This window comes from Strongylocentrotus purpuratus, unplaced genomic scaffold (genome assembly GCF_000002235.5).
Source record: "Strongylocentrotus purpuratus isolate Spur 01 unplaced genomic scaffold, Spur_5.0 spur5_scaffold_20, whole genome shotgun sequence".
Taxonomy (NCBI): domain Eukaryota; kingdom Metazoa; phylum Echinodermata; class Echinoidea; order Camarodonta; family Strongylocentrotidae; genus Strongylocentrotus; species Strongylocentrotus purpuratus.
Window position 1 is genome coordinate 9,861,323 of NW_022145606.1, and position 21,765 is coordinate 9,883,087.

At 40.0% G+C, this 21,765-nt stretch overlaps 1 protein-coding gene across 1 annotated transcript in view; it reads right to left on the minus strand.

The window, feature by feature from the left end:
• The window catches only part of LOC583090 (nuclear pore complex protein Nup160), a 40,974-nt gene extending 19,592 nt beyond the window's left edge, over nt 1-21,382 (minus strand). The window contains exons 1-14 of the mRNA XM_030992726.1: nt 21,260-21,382; nt 18,588-18,699; nt 17,723-17,930; nt 16,806-17,037; nt 8,583-8,661; nt 7,597-7,711; nt 7,220-7,384; nt 6,800-6,975; nt 5,848-5,932; nt 5,278-5,346; nt 4,724-4,933; nt 4,331-4,396; nt 1,734-1,839; nt 847-1,015 (exon numbers count right to left, since the gene is read on the minus strand). Of these exons, the coding sequence (XP_030848586.1) occupies nt 847-1,015; nt 1,734-1,839; nt 4,331-4,396; nt 4,724-4,933; nt 5,278-5,346; nt 5,848-5,932; nt 6,800-6,975; nt 7,220-7,384; nt 7,597-7,711; nt 8,583-8,661; nt 16,806-17,037; nt 17,723-17,930; nt 18,588-18,699; nt 21,260-21,371 (1,904 nt within the window). The 5' untranslated portion in view covers nt 21,372-21,382. The remainder of the gene's footprint in view (nt 1-846; nt 1,016-1,733; nt 1,840-4,330; nt 4,397-4,723; nt 4,934-5,277; nt 5,347-5,847; nt 5,933-6,799; nt 6,976-7,219; nt 7,385-7,596; nt 7,712-8,582; nt 8,662-16,805; nt 17,038-17,722; nt 17,931-18,587; nt 18,700-21,259) is intronic.
• Nucleotides 21,383-21,765: the final 383 nt, after the last annotated feature.

Consider the following 21,765-nt stretch of genomic DNA (forward strand, 5'->3'; position numbering starts at 1 on the left):
CTGATTCATGACCTTTGAACTGATCAAGTTTGGGTGAGATTTTGTTGAATTATTTTCCTTTTTTTCCACATTTTTTACTGGTAGGTTTCCCATCATGACCATGCGTAGCCTCCGTTCACTGACGAAGGTAGTGGATCCTGAACACGCGGGCGCAACCGCCCCTGGGCTGCCGCAAGCCGAGTCTACTGATATCCCGCCAGCAACGCTCACGCTTGCGGACCTGCACGCGGCAATTACTAGCTCAACTGCCGCGGTCTGTTTGGACTAGATTGGACAACCTCACAACCGAGGTGTCAACAATCAGGTCAAAGATTGATGACCTAGAAGCTTCAGCGACGTTTAACTCAGACAAGGTGGCTGATCTAGAGAAAAAACAAAGACCGGAACTCAAGCACTCCAAGCCTAGATCACTAACCTCACTGACAAGATAACCCTCATGGAGATTTACAACAGGCGTTCTAACATCTAGGGCATTCCTGAGGATGATCGTGAAAGCGTAGAAGAAACTCTGTGACAAACTGGCTTCCTGCCCACGGTGTCCGCAAAAAAGCAATTTAAAAAAAAAAAAATTTGTCTACGAAATTTCTAAATGGGGGGGTGCGGCCTTAACACCGGCAAATATGTACTACTACTACCACTGCTCTATCTGTCGCTCGTTACCCACTCCTTCTTGATCCAAGTCATTGTAAAACCTACTCACCCATCCTGCATGAGGAGTTTGCTGGCCAGCTTCCGCCGCCCTATTTCGCAAACAACAAGTAAACCCGCATTGAATGGAATGCTTAATGATTCAGGGGTTATTTCGTTCACCATGATCCTACTGCTGCTACTACTGTCCCTACTTACCCATCCTGCATGAGGAGTTTGCTGGCCAGCTTCTGGGCGACATCCACCGGTCTCTCGAGCTGCATCAGCGAGTCGGTGAAGCCTTGCATCTCCATGGCGACCGAGGAGGAGGATGAGAGGAGATGGATGCATTCCTGGAGCGATTGCATGTCCTGGAGAATGGTGGGGTCTGCGTTTGGGGGGAAAAAGGAAGGTAAGTCAAGATAACACAAAATACTAACAATAATCTTAAAGCCTATCTGTACTAGTTTGGCTAGGGGGATTAGACCTCCCTTCAAGGTCACTGACAGGTGCTTATCTCATCAAATAAGCTCTCAATTAACATAAGAAAAAGGGGATCATGGGTGACCAACAGGCACCAAATAGGCATTGTTTGCTATACAGAGGGCGCAAGTAGCTATAAGTAGTGCAGTGGGGCTTAAAGATAGAGTTGAGTTCTGGTCATGCGATTGCTTTGTGAAAGAAACATTGTGGAATCGATCAGAAAAGGTAGATCATCTAGCCTAGTATTGTATTATAGTATTGGTGTGTGCTGCAAGGTTCTGGAATCATCAAAATGATAAGAAATTCAGCCCAGTCTTGGTAAAGTTACAAGTACTGTACACAGAAAGATGTATATAGGACTACACGAACATGTGGCTTCATCATTATAATTATCACTTATTAAATATAAACAAAACAAGCCTCATCGATGGTTTTGAATGGGCTGATTACAGACGCAATAACAAGCTAAAAACTCCACTGATAATCTGCAGTACCTAAGTAGTAGTTTTTATCTTCATACTGTTATGTTGCATTTGTTTACAGGACCCCTCAGAAAACAGTACTTTGATTACTGACGTGGCTAACCTGTTTAAATAGAACAGAATGAATAAATAAATAAATACCCTCATCAGACAGCTCCACTCCGAGGTCGTCCATACTGAAAGTGCGCTTGACCCCCATGTGAAGGTCCTCAAGCAGGCCAACCGGTTGAAGCACAGACAATAAGTTCTGCACAGAGAGAGTGTGGGAGAGAGAATGGGAGAGAGAGAAAAAATGAAAGGGTGGGAGAGAGAGAATGGGAGAGAGAAAGGGAGAGAAAGAGAATGTGGGAGAGAGAAAAAATGAAAGAGAGTGGGAGAGAGAGAATGGGAGAGAGAGAATGGGAGAGAGAGCGAGAAAAGTAAGAAACACAATAAATATGCATCATTACACAGGCCTTAAATTTCGTCATTTTTAGGGCAAGGCCAGTTTGGCCTCGAGTACCTCATATTTTTAAGGGCACCAAGGCCAAAATATTTTTACAAAAAGGGCATCGAGGCCAAAATATTTTACAAAAAGGGCATCGAGTACGAGGCCAAAAAAATTGATTCTATTTTTGTTAGATGTCATGTGCATTTTATGAAACTTGTGCAGGATCAATTTCCCATGACTTTTAGCACCAGCTTCTTCACAGAATGTATAGAGGTCTACGGTACATACAAACAAGCAGGCGCGTAGCCAGGGGGGGGGGGGCACGGGGGGCACATGCCCCCCCTAAAATTTCCAGGATCGGTTGAAATTTTGTAGACCCCTTTTTTTTACCTCGATCGATTACATGTATGTGCCCCCCCAAACACCAAACTCTGGCTACGCGCCTGCAAACAAGGCGGCGGCCCGCAAGCCTTAGATTTAGCAGCCAGGAGCAAGGGGCAATTTTTTTTTTAAGTTGCCCTTTGCCACGGGAATTTACCGGAGCAAGGGGCAATTTTCCAAAAACAGATAGGCCGCTCATCTAATCATAAGTTCAAAGAGAGTCTACAAATGTTAATTTCATAATGTGAATAGATCGAACGATCAATTTAATAACTTTTTAATCTTAACAATATGAACAGGAAAGATTGATTAAGAACATCAAACTTGCACATTAAACAGTATTTTAAAGTAACTAAAAATATTGATGAGCAAATGAATAAATAAATTGTCAATTTCACAAACATCGAAAGTCAGAAGGACTTAATTAGTAAGTTTACCGGGCCGGGTATTCCAAATCAAAATCGCACCTCACACACAAACCTTCCGCCACTCTCTCGGTAGTAGGAGCAAATTTGAAGAAATTATCTTTTTAACTGTTGTATAGAAAGGTCTACATAGGCCTAACTAATGAAATAAGATGTAAAAATGTCCTTATAGACATTCGACAGCTGAAAGTGACACGCTCAGCTCAGCTGCGTAACGTGCATTCACGAAACCAAAATCGTTCCTCGTACACACACTCTCGCCACTTTTGGTGGGAAGCTGTCGGGCTGGAAGTTTGCCAGCGAAACCGATGCACCCTCGGAATTTTACCGGGACTCGAAACGTTCGTCTTGGGAAGCTGGCGGGGTAGCTTTTTGAAGCGAGGTCGGCTGGTGGCAAAATGAGAGTAACTACGATCGAGAACATCGTAGGTGTTCTTAACTTATTAATAAGATAATTCTAAATTCTATTTGAGATAAAATAATAAACTAGGCCTACAAACAAACCTCGACAGATCTCTAATGACTATTTGAATGCTTGTTTATTTCTCCATTTGACGATTTGTTTTCTTGATCCTGGCCTTCGATTTGTACGTACGTACGTGCGTGCGTCAACAGCATGCACCATAATTATGCATATCATGCGATCGCATAATATGAACGTACGTACGTGCGCTAGCGCATTGCCTATATAATAACAAAGGGCGCATTTTCACGGCACTTGCGCCTTATTAAAGCACTAAATACGAAGCTAGAAGAGAGCTCGTGGGCGGCAAACTGTTCGTGATTCGTGTATTTTTACTGTTCTAATAATTTATGGGCGCATTTTCACGGAAAACACTTGCGCCTTGCCGTCTAGTTTTAGATGATTATGGGCGCAATTGGTGGTTTTATGTGCGCAAATTTAAAATAAAAAGGGCACGTCCAGTTGGAAAAAAAGGCACGTCGGCCAGTTTGAAAAAAAGGGCACGGCCTTTTTGGCCGTGAATATATCTTTTTTGGGGAGGGCACCGCGGCCAGTCATAGGGGCATCGACGGCCTGGCCGTCGATGGCCGTCGATTAATTTAAGGCCTGATTACATCGTTGATCAATGAAATTGGTAAACCCTTAATAGATATAGGGTTTATTTTGACCCCTGACCTAATATCAACCTGAAAAAAGGGAATTTCTGAATTTTATGTACATTACAAAGAGAACAAATCATTAAGCGGCCCCCTTCCCCTCCTAGCCCCACTTCAAATGTAATCCTAAATTTAAAGTGCCTGGAAAAAGTGGTGCTATACACTACCATGAAGTAGGGGTCATGATTTTAAAGCATATCAGTTTAAAAAGAAATATGTACGTTTCTTACATTCTAAAAGTTAAGCAAAGCAGTGAAAATTAAATATTATCACAAAGTGTCAGGAAAAAATCGGACCAGACCATTTGTAGATGAGAGGGGTTTATTTCACAAACATGTCCCGACCCATGACCCAATGATTTAAAGTAAGCCGTATGTACTTACTCTTTTAATAAGGCACGGCATGTGAGTGTTACAATCCAAGAACAATCCTAACGGCTTGTTGGCAACCTAAACAAAAAAGGAGAGAAAGAGGGTAAGAAAGAGAGAGAGGGAATAGAGGGGGAAAAAGAAAAGAAGATAGAGGGGGAGAGAGAGAGAGAGAGAGAGAGAGGGAAGTGAGAGATATATGGTAAAAGTGAGGGGAGAGAGAGAGAGAGAATGAGATAGAGAGAGAGAGAGAGAGAGATAATTACAACCTAATATAAAAATGAAAGTGTGTGGGGTATCAAAAACTTCATAAGTATGTGAGTTATATTAAAACCAATCCTCATATTAATCTTCAATGAAAAATGATTCACATAGGGAGTAATCTCCCTACATAGAACAGCAACTCACTTGATGATACTCCACGCAGCAGGCTAGAAACTTGCTCATGCTCTGTTCCACCAGCTGTCTGTACTCCCCCTGGGAGACTTCCCCTCCCCCGACTCTCTGCTGTATCTCTGTTTCCACGACGATGGAGGCATCTTGTCGCAGGATGGAAGGATCAGGCAGGTCAACGTCCATCAGGGTCCCTAGGTCAGCCCCGGCGGAACGACTGTATGTCTGGAGACAACAATAATGAACATATCATGAAATATATACTATAATAATAATAATAATAACAAAATTTTAATGGCACATATGCACCCCAAGGGATGCTCAAGGCGCCTAACAGGGTAAAATACCTCAAACATATGATTGTACGTGAGAAGTTACATAGAACGAAAATAATAAGACTCGTAAGAAAAAAGTCATAAAATTACAGCGCAAGATTCTTTTGCATTACAAAATTATCGCGGAAAATGTAGAGGTGGGCTTCTAAAGCTTCTAAAGGCTTCTAAAGCCCCCCCCCCCCCTGAGGTGTGAAAGACTGTCAACCTGAAAACATAATGCTGATTTGTACTTACATGAAGGGCTCTGAGGATGGTTTGAACCGAGAACCTGCCGGGTTTGAAGATGTGATCCAGGTACGCCTCCTGTGATCAGAGGGAAGACAAATGAAGGATGAGAGATAAGTAAAGAGAGGGTGAGTGGGAGACAGAGACAATGAAACTTGTTTGATTGTTTTATTTATTTAACAATGATTAAAACACCTACTCATAGCCATAAGGCTGTTTTTCAGCTAGTCCGTTAAAAACATTCACACAATTTTTTTTTTTTAAATAAAAAAATCATAATACAAATTAAAATAACGAGATAAAAATTGTGTAAATAACTTTTAGTTACACACACTTAGTCGTTCAAACGTGTAACTTACATAATACATTATGGCTCACTCTACCCAACAACACGTAATTTATGCAATTTGTCTTCTGTCTAATGATATACAATTATTTGTAACAGGTGAATTAGATAATTCGGATTGAGGCACTTAAGTTTAAATTTGGTTACGAAAATGGCCTACAGTATATTCTCCCTTTGTTCATTATCTTTTTTTGTTGTTCACAGACAGGTTGTTGGTGACATTCTAAGCTTACCCGAGGGTCAAGAAAAGCTGGAACTTGGACACTGGTCAGCTGGTCAGTTTCCAGGTAGACCGGCTGCCATCCTTCTTGGCATTGCCTGCATAATAAAAAAATCAATCAAGAATCGTAAGGGGATGTTCACATACGGCGCCTAAAACGATTTAACAAGGGTTTCATTTTCAAAGTTGATGGTTAGTTTCTTTGTTTCTTTATTTTACATGACCGCTAAGAAAGCATGTCTTGATTAAACCTTCACAGCAACCACACCCTTATATTATGTGTCTCTATTTTGAGTTGTGTTTCATTTAGAACCTACGATAAAACATATGCTTGTAAGTAAGCAACCAGGGGACCAACGGCTTTAAATCCTCTCTGAGGGACTTGGTAATGAGGATTAATGCCTTATCATAGGGCACATAGTGGCCATGCATTTTGTCTCTCTCTCTCTCTCTCTCAACGTCTGTTGTAGAACCTGTCTAGAACGGCTGACTGTCAACAGTGGTCATGCATGTTACTAGTATACCCCTCTAGAAGGAAATGTGTTGTAGAACCTGTCTAGAATGGCCACTTTCATCTTTTCTCTTGGGTGGCCTCAATAGATAGGTCTGACAGGCGGTCTGACAGGGGGGTGTTTCACAAAGACTAAGATCGACTTTAAGTTGGACTTAACTATGGCAGGCCGCTCATGCCACTGTTTGCTCTCACCATTTACTGGCATTGGTCTCTCAAAGGACGTACAAACCATGGTCACAAATCTACAGAATTTACATTTTGTGATACTTCATTATTGAAGAAAAAATATCTAAAGATCATAATGGTGAGAGCAAGCAATGGCATGAATGGCCTGCCATAGTTAAGTCCAACTTAAAGTCGATTTTAGTCTTTAAACTAATTCCTCTTGAAAGGGAACTCCATCTTAACGAGAACTCAAGATTAGATTTCATCCGATCTTCATCATACTCACTTTGAATAGCATGTCGTCTTCACTACTGTGCCACCATCAGCTAAGCCCCACATGGCAACGACATGGGAACCAGTCATTGTGAAGTCAACAAGTGTTTGACCCTTGACATCATCCAGCGTGGTCACATGATACAGACGGCACTGACCATCCTGCCACTGCTGCTCCAAGATCAGGAACTAAGAGAAGAGACGAGATATGATATGAACTGGGGGGCGTTTCACAAAACTTTGACAAATGACAATTTTTGTTATAAGCTACAGATTATGATTAGCATCATTACTATTATTATAATCATCATCATCATCACGATTATTTTTATTATCATTAGTAGTAGTAGTAGTAGTTAGTAGCAGTAACAGCAATAGTAGTAGTGGCAGTATAAGTAGTAGTAGTAGCAGTAGTAGTATTAAATTCACTTACCAGTGAAAGTTGTGAGATTGTTAAGTAGATACTGAGGGTCAGACTAGAGGGCGTTGAACCCTGGATCACGCGGATCTCGTGACGGAGGATAGGCTGCTCGTCTAATCCCATCATGCCCTCTGGCAGGAAGCTGGTCAGGTCACTGGTGATCAGGCAGTTCAAGGTCTAAAGAAAAGTGAACAAAAAAAGAAATATTTAAAAATAGAACATATCTGCATTCATTGAAAAATCAAATACCAAACAATCAAACAAGAATAATAGTATATTTGATTGATTTACATAAGAAATGTGACAACTGATATACAAAAGAAAACAGATGTACCCATCAAGACATAAAGAAAAGGTCTATTTAAAGGCTGAATTGGAACTAATATTACCTTGCATGACCAGATCCTTAGCTTGTGGTCTCTAGATACACTGAAAGCCATCATGTCCTGGCCTAGGGGTCGAACAGCCACACTCTGGGCCAGATACATGGCATCTTGGCCTCTCCTGGCAACACAAAAAGAGATATCAAACATAATAGTATAACATGCACTGAGATGATCTGTTTATTATTACTACTACTATTAGGCCTTAAAAAAAATGATGCTGCATTGCCCTTTAGCTGCCAAAACATCGTTCGGTCAGTCAGAATTTTGTTTTTCCTCCGTCTTTGGGCCGATATTTCTCAGTTTTGATTGCTTAGTATTTTTTTTTGTCTGAAAAACGGTTTTAAAAAAAAAAAATTAAAAAGATTTTGGGGTCGGTCTTGAAGGGCAACACAAAATCTTTTTTTTTATGTCTTATTATTGTCATCACTAACATCCTCATCATCAACATCATCATCAACATCATCATCTTCATCATCATCTTCATCATCATCATCTTCATCATCATCATCATCATCATCATCATCATCTTCATCATCATCTTCATCATCATCATCATTATCATCATCACCATCACCATCATCATCATCATCATCACCACCATCATCACCATCATCACCACCATCATCACCATCATCATCATCACCATCACCATCATCATCACCATCATCATCATCATCATCATCATCATCATCGCAATCATCTTCATCATCTTCATCATCATCACCCTCCCCATCACCATCATCGTCGTCATCATCATCACCACCATCATCACCATCATCACCACCATCATCACCATCATCAGCATCATCATCATCACCATCATCATCATCATCACCACAATCATCACCACCATCATCACCACCACCACCACCATCTTCATCTTCATCTTCATCATCGTCTCTACAGTTCAGAGTCTGTAGTCCCACAATCTCATTTTGGCATTTGCTTGTCATAGAAGGAAAAAAGAAAAAGAGTACAAATAGCAATACCTGATGGCGACTGGGACGAGACCAGTCCACAACCTTTCCATGATAGAGGACTCTTTGACTTCATTCTGTGTTGTAATACCTACAGATATGATAACTTATTATTATTATTGGTAGTATTATTATTATTATTATTACAGAAAAATTACAGAAAATGACAATTACATAAATACATGTAAATTATACAAACTGCAAAATGTGTTTTCAAGGCCTTTCTGAAGATAATGACTGATGAATTTTGAGTGGTAGATCATTCCAGTATTTTAAAGCAGATATTGTTAATGTCCCATCACTGACCTCAATGCCCTGTATTTAGATTCAAACAGGTATCTAAATATTGTGGAACTTGATTTTTGAGTATTTTGTACACAAGCAAGAGTATTTTAAAAATTATTCTTTGTTTCAAAGGAAGCCGGTGTAATGATCTCAAGAGTGGCTGAAATGGATGGATAAATGAAACTTAACACGTGGAGGAGGCAGATTATCCTGAAGAAGAAGAAGAAGAAGAAGAAGAAGAAGAAGAAGAAGAAGAAGAAGAAGAAGAAGAAGAAGAAGAAGAAGAAGAAGAAGAAGAAAGAAGAAGAAGAAGAAGAAGAAGAAGAAGAAGAAGAAGAAGAAGAAGAAGAAGAAGAAGAAGAAGAAGAAGAAGAAGAAGAAGAAGAAGAAGAAGAAGAAGAAGAAGAAGAAGAAGAAGAAGAAGAAGAAGAAGAAGAAGAAGAAGAAGAAGAAGAAGAAGAAGAAGAAGAAGAAGAAGAAGAAGAAGAAGAAGAAGAAGAAGAAGAAGAAGAAGAAAGTAAAACTTTATTTACAATACATATAATAATTAAAACAGATAAAAAAATAACAGTGATGCACTTAATATAATAAGTGTTTGTGAATCATATACCAATAATCAACAACAAGTAGTACGTAATACATGAGAAAGTAACCATTAAACAATTCATAAAAAAACAATAATTTCGACGGTAGAAATTGAGAAAAAACATAAATTGTACTAAACACTGATTACAAATGATTACACATCCATAGAGTGTTTCAAAACGATTAAGTGGGAATTCATAACTTCCAACTAAGAGCTTCTTCTCAAGACAAACTTATCACAAACAACAATTAAATCAACCATGTGAGATCAATATCATCTGAAAGAAAGAGTACATTATTGTACGACCATATCTTATGAAATAACACCAAATTGTTTTGTAATTTGCGAAATTCATAATCAAGAATGACTCTGTTCTTGATTCTAAGTTTCCAAAAAGGAAGTGGATCAAGAAAACGAGAGGTACGATAAAGCCAATATAATGTGCTTTTAAGAATGACAATAAAAAAGTTGGATAGGCGCACGGCCTCCCTGTTACGACCTCTTGCATGTGGAACCAGAGTCCAGTAGAGGTCAAAGTCAATGTTTACTTCGGGTAGAAGACTTGACAGAAGATGATGAAGAAGATCCAAGGCCGGTTGTATAGAAGTACACTCGATAAAGAGGTGTAGAATAGTTCCCTTCTTGCCACACCATCCACATGAAGAGGAGATATCGGGATTAAGATGATGAAGAACGGCAAGCGACGGAAGAACATTGTGTAATAGTTTGTACTGAGTGTCCCCATCTTTCTTAGATGATGGATAGCAGTAGATTTCAGTCCAGTTGATTAGTTTAGAAGGGGAAAGTAACCCAGCCTCGTGCCAATGAGTAACTTGAGCTCTAGGAAGAAAGTTAATAGCACGGTTGAAGATTCGATATATCGATTTAGTCGGCGTGGCAAGAATGTTCTTGTTGTCTTTAGTTATGATCGAGAACGGAGAGGTAACAGGTTCAGTCAGATTATGAAGATAAGCTGAAGCTGCTGACAGTCTTAGTCCGCTGTTCGAAAAGAATCTAGGAAACAAACCGGAAATCTCTTTGTGAAGTCGAGAGAGGTCAAGTTCCAAAAGGCGTAAAGACGGACGCTGCAAAGTGGAGGCAATGACGACCTCGTCTGCTCGGAGCCAGGTACCGTTGTTCGGGTTTACAAGATGCTTGACGAGTTTGATTCCACATGCAAATAGTCTAACAGGGAAGATCTTGTCGCCATCCAGTGTAAATTGAAGAAATTTATAATAAATCAAGGGAATGTTTAACACATGGTTGACAGTAAAGGACGATGTCTCGACGCTTGCTCCAGAGGTAATCCAAGCACGCAAAATTTCCGAATAGAAACAAGGAAGGCTGGTATAAAACTTTGGGTCTAATTCAGTCAGAAACAAAGGAAAATCAAGATTTAGTTTCTTATATCTGCGAAAATTATGAGAACAAAGGGCATACGCAGGATGAGAACAGAGATTGAGATAACGCTGTAAAAAGGCAAAACGGAATGTAAGGGTTCGTGCTTGGAGACATGCCAAACCAAGTCCACCTTTGTTGGGTTGTTGAAACAGAATTTGCTTTCTTAAAAGATGTCGTTTACCAGACCAGACATAATTAATAAGCATTTCTTGGAGTTCAATTAGTGTTTGCTGAGGGGGAGACAAAACTGCAAGACAATGGAAAAGTTTAGATGCAGCTAATTGATTAGCAATAATGATTCTGCCTTTAAAGGACAAACTGTAAGAAAGGGAGCTCCATCGAGATAGAGTCTTACTCAGTTTTTCTTTACACTTTGACCAATTTTTGTTTACATAATTATTATTATTTCCTAGATGAACTCCAAGAAAGAGGAGACCTTCGCAATTCCACAGGAAATCAAGGGGCCTGTCTCTACGTTTCGACCATGATCCGGCCCACAGTCCTTGAGATTTAACATAATTAAGACAGGCAGCCGAGGCCTTGCTAAAAGTGTTATATGTATCTAGAATAATATCAAAGCCTTTGTCTTCAGTGACAAAAATTGATATATCATCCGCATACGCAGATACCGAGACATTCATATCTGTGTTGGGTAAGGAGAAAGAACACGATGAAAGATTAACTTTTAACTTGTGAAGAAAAGGTTCTATGGCTATAGAATACAGAAAGCCAGATAAAGGGCAACCTTGGCGTATGCCTTTTTGAAAAGGAAAAGGCGCAGTGAGGGATCCACACACTTTGACTAAGCCCTCTGCGTCATTATACAAAAGTTGAATACAAGAAATAAAATATTCTCCAAAGCCCATAGCTCTCATGGTATTGAAGAGATAATTATGATCTACATTATCGAAGGCTTTCCTTTGATCCAAATTAACTACTGCAAGAGGGGTATCATTGCAATTAGAGAAGTGTACAATGTCTCGGATCAAATTTAAGTTGTCATAAATCGTTCGACCTGGAACACAATACGTTTGGTCTTCAGATACAATGTTAGTAATATAATGTTTCAATCTATTGGCAAGTATCTTTGCAAAAATTTTGTAATCATTATTTAGAAGAGAGACTGGTCGCCAGTTTGCAATGTCTGCCAGGTCTCCTTTTTTAGGAATCAACGTAATCACTGCTCTACGAAAAGTATGTGGGAGGGTTCCAGTACTTATGGCATATTGTAATACAGAGAAGAGATCATTTTTTATCAAGGGCCAGAAAGTCTGATAGAATTCAGAAGAAAGTCCATCTAGACCAGGCGTTTTATTTTTGCCGAGCTGTGTGACAGCAATATCAAGTTCATTGAATGACAAAGGAGCGTCAAGATGTTTTGAATCCTCAGGGTTGAGTTTCGATAGATCAGATAAAATAGTATCAACCGAATTTTCATCAATAGGTACACGACAGTACAAATTCTTATAAAAATTCCGAACGTGAATTTTAATATCGTTCTGATCCTCTGTAATGTTACCCGAAGGGAGACGGGTACGAGAGAGTGTTTTAAAAGTAGAGTTTGATTTTTCAAGACCATAAAAATAGGATGAGCTAGTGTCTATCTCATTAGCATATTGAAAACGTGACCTTACAAGAGCACCCTTGGCTTGATTCTTAAGGAGAATGTTTAGTTCAGTTCTTTGTTCAGCAAGAGCCTGCTGGATATCAGGCGTGAATTCAGGCGAAGAATGCAGTTCGTCGATGGTTTTATTGATATTCAATATCGTTTCCTTCTTCTCATTGGCTAACTTAGATCCGTACATTTGAGTGAGCACCTTAATGTGGGATTTACCAAAGTCCCACCATGACAGAATGTTAGGAAAGTCGGCTTTTTTATTTTGCCAGTCAGTCCAGAAATGACTAATAATACTTCTATAGTCATTGTCATCAAGAAGGGAATTATTAAGATGCCAAAAAGCACATCCTCTTGGCTTCTGTGGGGGAATTTTAATTTTCAGGGAAATCGCACAGTGATCAGAGAGAGTACAAGGTAGAATACGACAAGAGTGTAATGAAGGTATTAGGGGAAAAGACACATAAAAACGATCAAGTCTGGCTTTAGAAACACCATTAACGCTGTGAGGGTTGTTCCTATGCCAAGAGTATTTCTTTTCATGAGGGTGAAGTCTGCGCCACGTATCACAAAGTTTATTACTATCAATCACTTCCTTGAGGGCAGAAGATAACTTAGGTCTATGCTCATTAGGCATGCACAATCTGTCTAATGACGGAGATAGGGTACAGTTATAATCACCGCCAATAATAATAACACCATCACTGCACTGATTAACATGATACGCAAGAAGATGAACAGCCTTAATAGCAAGGCCGTCATCTTGTGGCATTAACACATTATATAAATGATACATACCACCATCGAACTCAATTTTAACATATATAATGTGGCTATTAAGTATAACTAAGGAGTCAATATCACTACAAAGATTATTCTTCACAAGGGTAGCTACTCCGGATCCTCGATTATGCCCGGGGGCACAAAAAGGTTTATAGGATGACCACAAATTCCAACATTGAGAATTCTGGGAGAGGTCATTAATTTCTTGTAGAAACACAATGTCAGAATCAAACGCAATATTATCAACATAACTAAACACTGAAGCATTCTTCATGGCATTGGAGCAACCTCCAGTATTAAGGGTGAGCAACGACAGCGTCATAAAAAGGGAGAGAAAGGCATGCAGGTCTACGCTCATATTACATAAGAAGATGGCCATATTAGATATCTAAATTTTTGATTAATTTGTAAATCCTCTGCTGTGTACTTTTAGTAAACAGAGGACTGTTCCTCAGGGGTCTAAGTTGTCTTACAAGTCCTGATATGTTGGAAGTGAATTTTCTCGCTACCTCTAGAGGTTTTTTCCGTGCTTTGACAATCTTTAGAAATTTGCAAATTTCCTTTGAAGAGAGGGGTCCTTGACTGGACGGAAAAGAGGAGGCCCAGTCAAAGGATTCATCGTCAGTCTGTGTATCATCCCATCCCGCCACGTCATCAGTGTCGACAGTGTCTACCGTGGAAGCGGGAGAGGATGGGATTGGTGACGCAGGGAGCGATACTGATACAGGGGAGGGAGGTTCTGACGTCACGGGAGAGGAAACTTTTCTCATTAGTTTCCGCGGTGGGGTAGCAGACACAATTGGAGTAAGTTTAGGGGAGTCTACCAAAGAAGGTTCGGGAGGTTGTTTCCTTTTAACAACATCTGCGAAAAGTCTGGACGGGGCGGGCGGTGTTCCCCAGATGGGGTCGCAAAGGGTTTGGGTCAAAGAAATTGTGGGGGTTACAAGAGGAGGAGCTTTGTCCTGGCTACTGCCTGTGGGGTAGCTGCTAGGTGGACTATTATCAGAGCTGCCAACATTTGATTTGGGTAATCAGGGAGATTTCTGAGAGAGCAGCATCGAACGACTTCATTGTTGGCGGGAACCAAGAATGGCCTTTTAGTGCCCCTGGTGGGGGGGGGGGGGGCAGGGGGCAGGCCCCCAAAAGCTCTTGGTTTTAAGCCTCTTTGAAACCCTTTTAGAACACATTTTTTCAATGATTTCTCAAAATGGAAGGCTTTGATATGGCACATTTTATTTGCATACAATTGATAACATATGAACTTCACATCATATTTCAGACTATGAACTCCTGTTACCTCTATTGTGAAATGGGGGATGTACTTGTGGAAGGCAAGGACTGGGGTGTGCTTGAGGGTTTTCCTTGAAGTGACTGGTAGGTTGCTTGCTTGAGTTTGCTAAGGAGGTCCTTGCTATACTCCCTTTGGTAGCATGGGACATCTGTGTTGGCAATTTTCTCTGTTAGGAGTGCTTGAAGTGTTTTCAAATTCATTGATCCCCTGAAATCAGTTTTGTTCTTCCTAACAATGCTAAAAACTCTTTCACATGAAGCATTGGAATGTGGTATCACAAGCAAAGATTTCATCACTTTGCTCAGAAGTGTGTATTTCTTTGAGCCATTGCCATCCTCCATCTTTGAAATTGCAGACCATTTCTTGTCTATTCTCAAGTTTTTGTTCAGGATCTCTGGCAAAATACAGCCTTGTTTTGGACAAAGTTGACTTACGCCTTCGGAAGATGCAAGTTATATCGATGCGTTCCCAACGGCAAAGGAGATCAGAAAAAAAAAGTCGGCTTCAAAATCCACTCTGCAGTAACACTGCCATGTTGGTATCAAATGATAATCCACTTAAAAATCACATCGCAAAAGTCCCCAAATCAATCCAAAAACTGATGTTGAAATGTGCAGTTTTTTGGGCCGATCGCAGCAGACAAAGTCTGCTTGTTGTATCAGTGCAACTTCTGGCTGCTCTGACGCGACCGATCGGAAACCGGCACCAACGTACCGGGACGCTACGGGGGCCGGCGAGGAAGCCGCCCGGCAGAGCAAGCAGGCGAATTGCTATCACACAAACACCACTCACATTATCACATGTTCCCAATGGTTTGTTAGATTAGCCCGCCAGTCGTTCGGCGTAACTCTCATTTATTACGCTGTTAAATAAAGTACGATATCACGGTAAATTTATATTCGACGACTGGATAACAGGAAAATTCATATTACAGAATTGCCGTGTGTTTGTATACGTACGTACGAACTCAACATGCTAGTCTTGTGAAACAGTCGTTTATGAAAATAATACAACTTAAAATCTGGAAATCCGGGAGATTTTTGCATGGGGTCGGGAAAACGGGATATTGGGTCAAAATCCGGGAGTCTCCCGCAGGATCCGGGAGACTTGGCAGCTCTGTATTATTAATGCTACGGGAAACTATCGCAACCGGAGTTGTAGGCCTACGCGCAAGGGCCCCTTCAGCGGTTTCGTCAACCATTGAACGCGAAGAGGCGGGCCTAGGGCTGGAGCCGCTAGGCTTTTCTGTGTGTACTGGGGACGCCCTCAGATTAAGGGTTTCAGGTTCAGACCGTAAGGGTTTAGACACTTTGGGGGGATGTCGTGGGTCAGATTTTCCTTTTGCCTGTGTTGACGTAAGGGTAGAGTTTGCGGACTCATTTGGCCGAGCGGTTTTTTTGCAATTCTTGCCGATATGTCCAGCCTCTCCGCACTCAAAACAGCGAGCCGCCTCAGTGGAAAGAAAAACGCGATAATTGGTGCCTGCGTGAATAAAGTTAACGAAATCGGGTAGGGTAACATTCGGAGTAAGCAGCACCTGGACTTGTCGACGGAAGGACATGATGTGAGCTAGTTGTTTATCCTTGAAACCAATAGGGATGGGACGAATCTGTGAGACTACTTTACAAAAAGCAGAAACTTGTTTTACAAGAACAGAGTTCGGAATTTCTGAGTAAACATTAGATAGTGTGAGACGTGTTGTGGGCAAAACCAAAGGTAAGACTTGTATGAATGCGCCTCTAAAGGTCAAACCATTGTTAACGGCACTCAAGACTGCTTCTTTGGAATTCAGATACATAGCAATACGTTGGTTACTGATACGAGAGGCAGACACTATACAATGAGCTGGAATGGTGTCTACAAACGCTCTTATGTAATCATGAATAGGAACATGTGCTGCAGAACCAAAAACGATACCATTGTTTCTGCTTACGGCCTTGAACGGCTCGGCAGCAGAAACAGGAACGGTATTTTGAGCCGAGCTGGTCCCCGGCTTATCCCGGGAGGCCTGTTCGGCTTCACTGGCCATAGTGGCCAAAAAATTCTTACACAAGGTTACCACAAAAAAAGCATAAAAACTACAATTATTAACACACAAGAAAGGTGGACTTGGTTTGGTATGGTTGTACTGTGTACTAGTAGTACACTAGTATTAAAACTGTAATTATAAACAGTATAATTCCGACAAAACTTACAAAAACTCTGGAGCTCGCTCGAGACACGTCCTTTTACAACAAAGAAGAAGAAGAAGAAGAAGAAGAAGATGTTGTTTACCTCTCAAGCCAAGCGGGGCCATCTTGACCAAGACCAGGCTACCGCTGCGTACCGAGAGAGCGAACCAGGCCTCTCCATCCCCGGTCATCCATGACCCGCATGCCTGGAACTCATAGGTCTGAGCTCCGCCTTGTACGATCTCGTGGATGTTAGACGCATCCCGGAAGTTCGTCACGGAGGCGTCGGCAAAGATGGAGGTTAGATCAAAGCTTGTGAACTGGTTGTTGGAATCCTGATAATGAAAATATTAGTAACAACATTATTGCTCTGGGAGACGTGACACAAACGTTTATTTTATTATTATGTAAATTTTATTTAATTTCCAAGAACATTTCCATAAAAGTATAAAACAAGAATAAAGTACAGTTTCTCAGCAAGACATGGGCATCGCCATTTTTTTGAAAAATTGCATGACGTACTATGCGAAGTCATTTATCAACTAAATGTATTCAAATTTATGAATTCTTACTTCCCAGGTGTTTGTGGTGTTGAAGCATTTCATTCACCGAGTACTCCAATTGCCAGAACGCAAATTGCATAAATAAGTTGGTGCTGTTCTGGGGTGAAGGTTTCACATTTCTGAATAAATGAGTTACAATTGTTACCCTATTATAAATTTTTCACCAAATATAATTTTTAACTTCTCGGCTACGATTTTCCCTTATTGAAAAGTAAAGGTTTTGTTATTGAATTAAAAAGTCTTAAAATTATCTTAAAATTAAAAACATGTACAACTCCGCCTGGTACGTCACATTTTCAACAAAATGGCTGCACCCATGTTAAGCCGGAGACTAAGTAAAATTCTCATATTTCAAACTTAAGTATTGAATTGAATACGGGGCCGGGCCCTAGTAGAAAATAGAAAATTTAGAGGTAATTGTTCTTACTTGAGATAAATGATATTTTGTTGAGCTCACCTGTTTATTCAATTTGTTGGGATGGGGGAACGGCAGACGATGAACCGATGTGAACGTAGCGATCAGAACCACAACGTGTGAATGGGTCTCGTGGATCGACACTCTTGGAATGATGGGGGAGCCCTGGAAGTTGAGACGCAGGGCGTTGCCATGGAGATTGTGATTGAGGGAGCTCTCCACCAGTTCTACACGATTCTGAGAAGTGCGCCTTTAGAACGGGGAGAAGAAGAAGATACATTTCTAGATTATGGCATCTTTAAAGTTGGCCTGAGTCATGTCAGGAATTTTATAAACCGGGACCTGACGGCCTTGCACCGATCGGGAACCGGTGTCGTCTGCCTGTATAAATAACGCATTTCATCAGTATGCCCCTTAAAAGTGACCTTTTTTATCAATAAAATAAATAAACACATGCGTACCTTGGCTCAGATCGGTATATTCTCCCATTTGACATTATTTTCATCCATGTTTGGCAATGTTTAGTGCCATTATGATGCCTCTAAAAATAATAAACTGTGCAAAAATATAAAGGGAACATTCGAGCCGCCATTTTGATTCATGCAGGATGACTAAATCAGGTTTTAAAAAAAATGTACAACATACCGATCGAATAATTTTTTAAGACAAATAAGTACTTTTCTCTTATTTTAAACACTGCATGCTTCTTTTAAAAGATGATAATTATTTAGTAATCACAACAAGTTTCGATCTAGTTTTGATACTGATAGATGTTGCAAGGCAAGTTCCGACTAGTTCCCCCCCCCCCCTCTCTTCCCCCCCCCCCTCTCTCTTCCCCCCCCCCCCCCCCCCCCTCTCTTCCTCCCCCTCCCTCTCTCTCAATAAAGGCATATCCAAGCAGTCTTACCAGTAGATGAACCTGTTAGCGGTGGCACTGTTGACCTTGTGACTGTCCTTGTAGGCGAATCCCCCTGCGCTATCCGCGACATTGACGTCTTGAAGGACACCTTGCGTTCCACCTGCATGATTAAAAAACATAGGCATTGTTAACACGGTACGTCAGAGTTTGGGTCTTGCCATGAGAATGGTGCACAAAATATTAAGATAAGTGTCCATGGGCAGACCTGCCAACCTCTGGAGTTCAAAAACTGTATTCTTTAATCCCAAAAGTTGTATTTTACTGACAAAAGTTCTATTCTTAAAAATAAACACGGATTGTTACGTGGATCAATGCCTCTTACAGTTCCTACCTACAGGAAGAATTTTTTTATGGATCATTGGTTGAATATGCACGATTTTGTCATGACTGGTGTGTTCGATGAACCAATGAACATACCCAAATTGCCAATGTGAGATACTTGAAGGATACTTAACAAAACATAATTGGCATTTTGCCTTCTTTTTTTTTCTTTTTGTGAAAATCATATTTTTTTAAGGAAAATCGTACGTTGTATTTGCTTCTAAAAATCGTACTAAATACGACTAAATCGTACTGGTTGGCAGGTCTGCATGGGGATGTTTCACAAACAACTAATTTAAGACTCACACAAGACAAAACTAGTCTTGACACGATTGTTGACTTGAGCAACACTGCTACATGTATATGTGTTAAAACATCTTCAAAATGGCTGCCAAGATGGCTGACATGCAGTCCATGAAACAATAACAAACAATCACAAGATTTTACATGAAGTAAGTAACCAATAGAAAGCCTGAGGAAAGATAGAGTGCCATGTGCTTTAAGTGTGCTAGGTTGAATAGCCAAGAGATAGGAAGGGTGTGTGTGTGGTGCTATGGCAGGTAATGTGAATGAGGATGAATGAATAGGGACAGGACAATACAAGCAAAGAGCTTAACAGACATCAGACAATGAATGTAGGTAAGGAGTGTACTAAAGCGTAAACGAGTGGAAAGCTAAAGTAAAATAAAAAAGTAACCTACTGGATCATTAAATTAAAACCTTACACTTAAATATCGAGTTTAAGTTGGACTTAACCATGGCAGGCCGTTCATGCCATTGTTGCCATTGTTTGCTCTCACCTATACTGGCATTGGTCTCTCAAGGGACGTACACATCATAGTAAAAAAATCTACAGAATTTAAATTTTTTGGTAATTCATTATTGCCCTGGACATGAACCATAATAGTATTTCAATAGACAGAATTCAAATTGCATACATTAGTTGGTGTCAGGTTGGACAAACATTATGGCTTGACCTACATGTACCTGCACTGTAGCAACACTTAATATATGCAGTTTGCATTCTGACTATTGAAATACTATTATTCTTAACAGGTGAATGAAATAACTTGTATTGAGGCACTTCACAAAGACTTATGCATTAAATTTGGTTACATTTACGAAAATGGCCTATTGAAATAAATTATTATGTACATTGTAAGCGAATAAGCAAATGATGTGAAATGAATATGTATGAGAGAAGAGACTAAAGAAACAAATACAAGTATGGAATGCGTCAATATTTTAGAATTCCGAGATGATGCCCGTTTGGAAATATGGAGGTTAATCTGCTCTTTCATATGACACCTCATTTTTTGAGTATTACCTTCAGGATCACAAGAAATAAAGGTTTGAATCTCGATTCGGTAATAAAAACATTGACCAATTTTGCATGATCCTGCAACATCGGGTGCGCGATCAGACACCCTACAACATGTAAACAGCAATTCACTAACCTGGGACCAGGGGAGTGCTTCACAAAGACTAAGGAGCATAAATAGTTGGAAGAACCTTCCTGAAATTGCCATTACTGCCTCATCAATCAATAAGTTCAAGTCAGAACTTTAAAATCATTGGAAGCTCCATCCGCTGAAATACTACCCATACCAACGCGAATCCAATGCAGTAAAGAGGGGCACATAAGCTGAAGCTTCAAGCCTCAACACCAAAGTAAATCAAAGTAAGTAGGCCTAAGTAAAGATCGACTTTAAGCTGGAATATAGCAGGCCAAATGTGTAAAGTAGAAATAGTCTATGAGCGGTTTTTGCGAATGTTAGAACTTTCAAAAATGTAAGCATGACTTCTTGTGTGTGTTTTGGACGGAGTTTATTGCGTGTAACGCGAATTTCACAACCACTACCAGCGAATATGTTTAGGGGTCGCTCAGCTCGAAAATTTATTCACACAAAATTAACAGCGTTTACAGTATCGGTTACACATAAATTACAGAGTTAGTTCAGAATCAGATTTTCTGTCAGATGTGTTTTCAAATTTTGGAGTCAATTTTGTGAATATATTTTTTAAAGAATTTGCCTACTTAAGATCCAGCTTCCTTCCATCTTGGTGAATCATTGGTTAACCTACGACAATCTGGTCGATTTGTTGTGGTGGGGTATTCTGAAGTCGCTCTGATCTGCATTTGTGACACAAATTAAGTTGAAAATTTAATTCAACCTAACACCAATTTGTATACGTGGGACAACAAAATGAGTTTTGCATGCATATTGTATTGTGTGCGTCCGACAGCAAAATACCCAAATTCGTGTAAGTTTCACGTACTTTGATTACTCTCGTTAATATAAACCTTAAATGAAATACAAATAAATTACTTCACATACCTGAATTTATTGTGAGATCTTTCCAACGATGTGTTTCCCCTCTCAAAATAAGAACCTCGTGAAAGGATGTGGACAGCGCCATATTGGATTTCGCGCCTTCATAGGCTTTCATTTCAGACTAGTTTTTGGTGATAGTTGATGTTGTTGGTTGATTGATTGATTGATTGATTTTTATTCGACAAGCTTCCAACATACAACAATATACAATAATAACAGATCAAAAATAAGTCAGCTTGAACAGGATAACCCACGAAAGCTCGAGAGCTTATTTCCAGAATAGAATAGAATAGAATAGAATAGAATAGAATAGAATTTATTGACTCATTCGACCCCCTTCTGGGGTATGAGAGTACAACACATGTACATGTCATGATAATGATACATAATAAAGAATACAAACATAGCTTAATAATACAAAGAATACAGAATACAACAAAACAACAATATAAAAGTATAACGATAAATAGAAATGATCTAAACCTAGCCTATGCTAAACATAAATACAA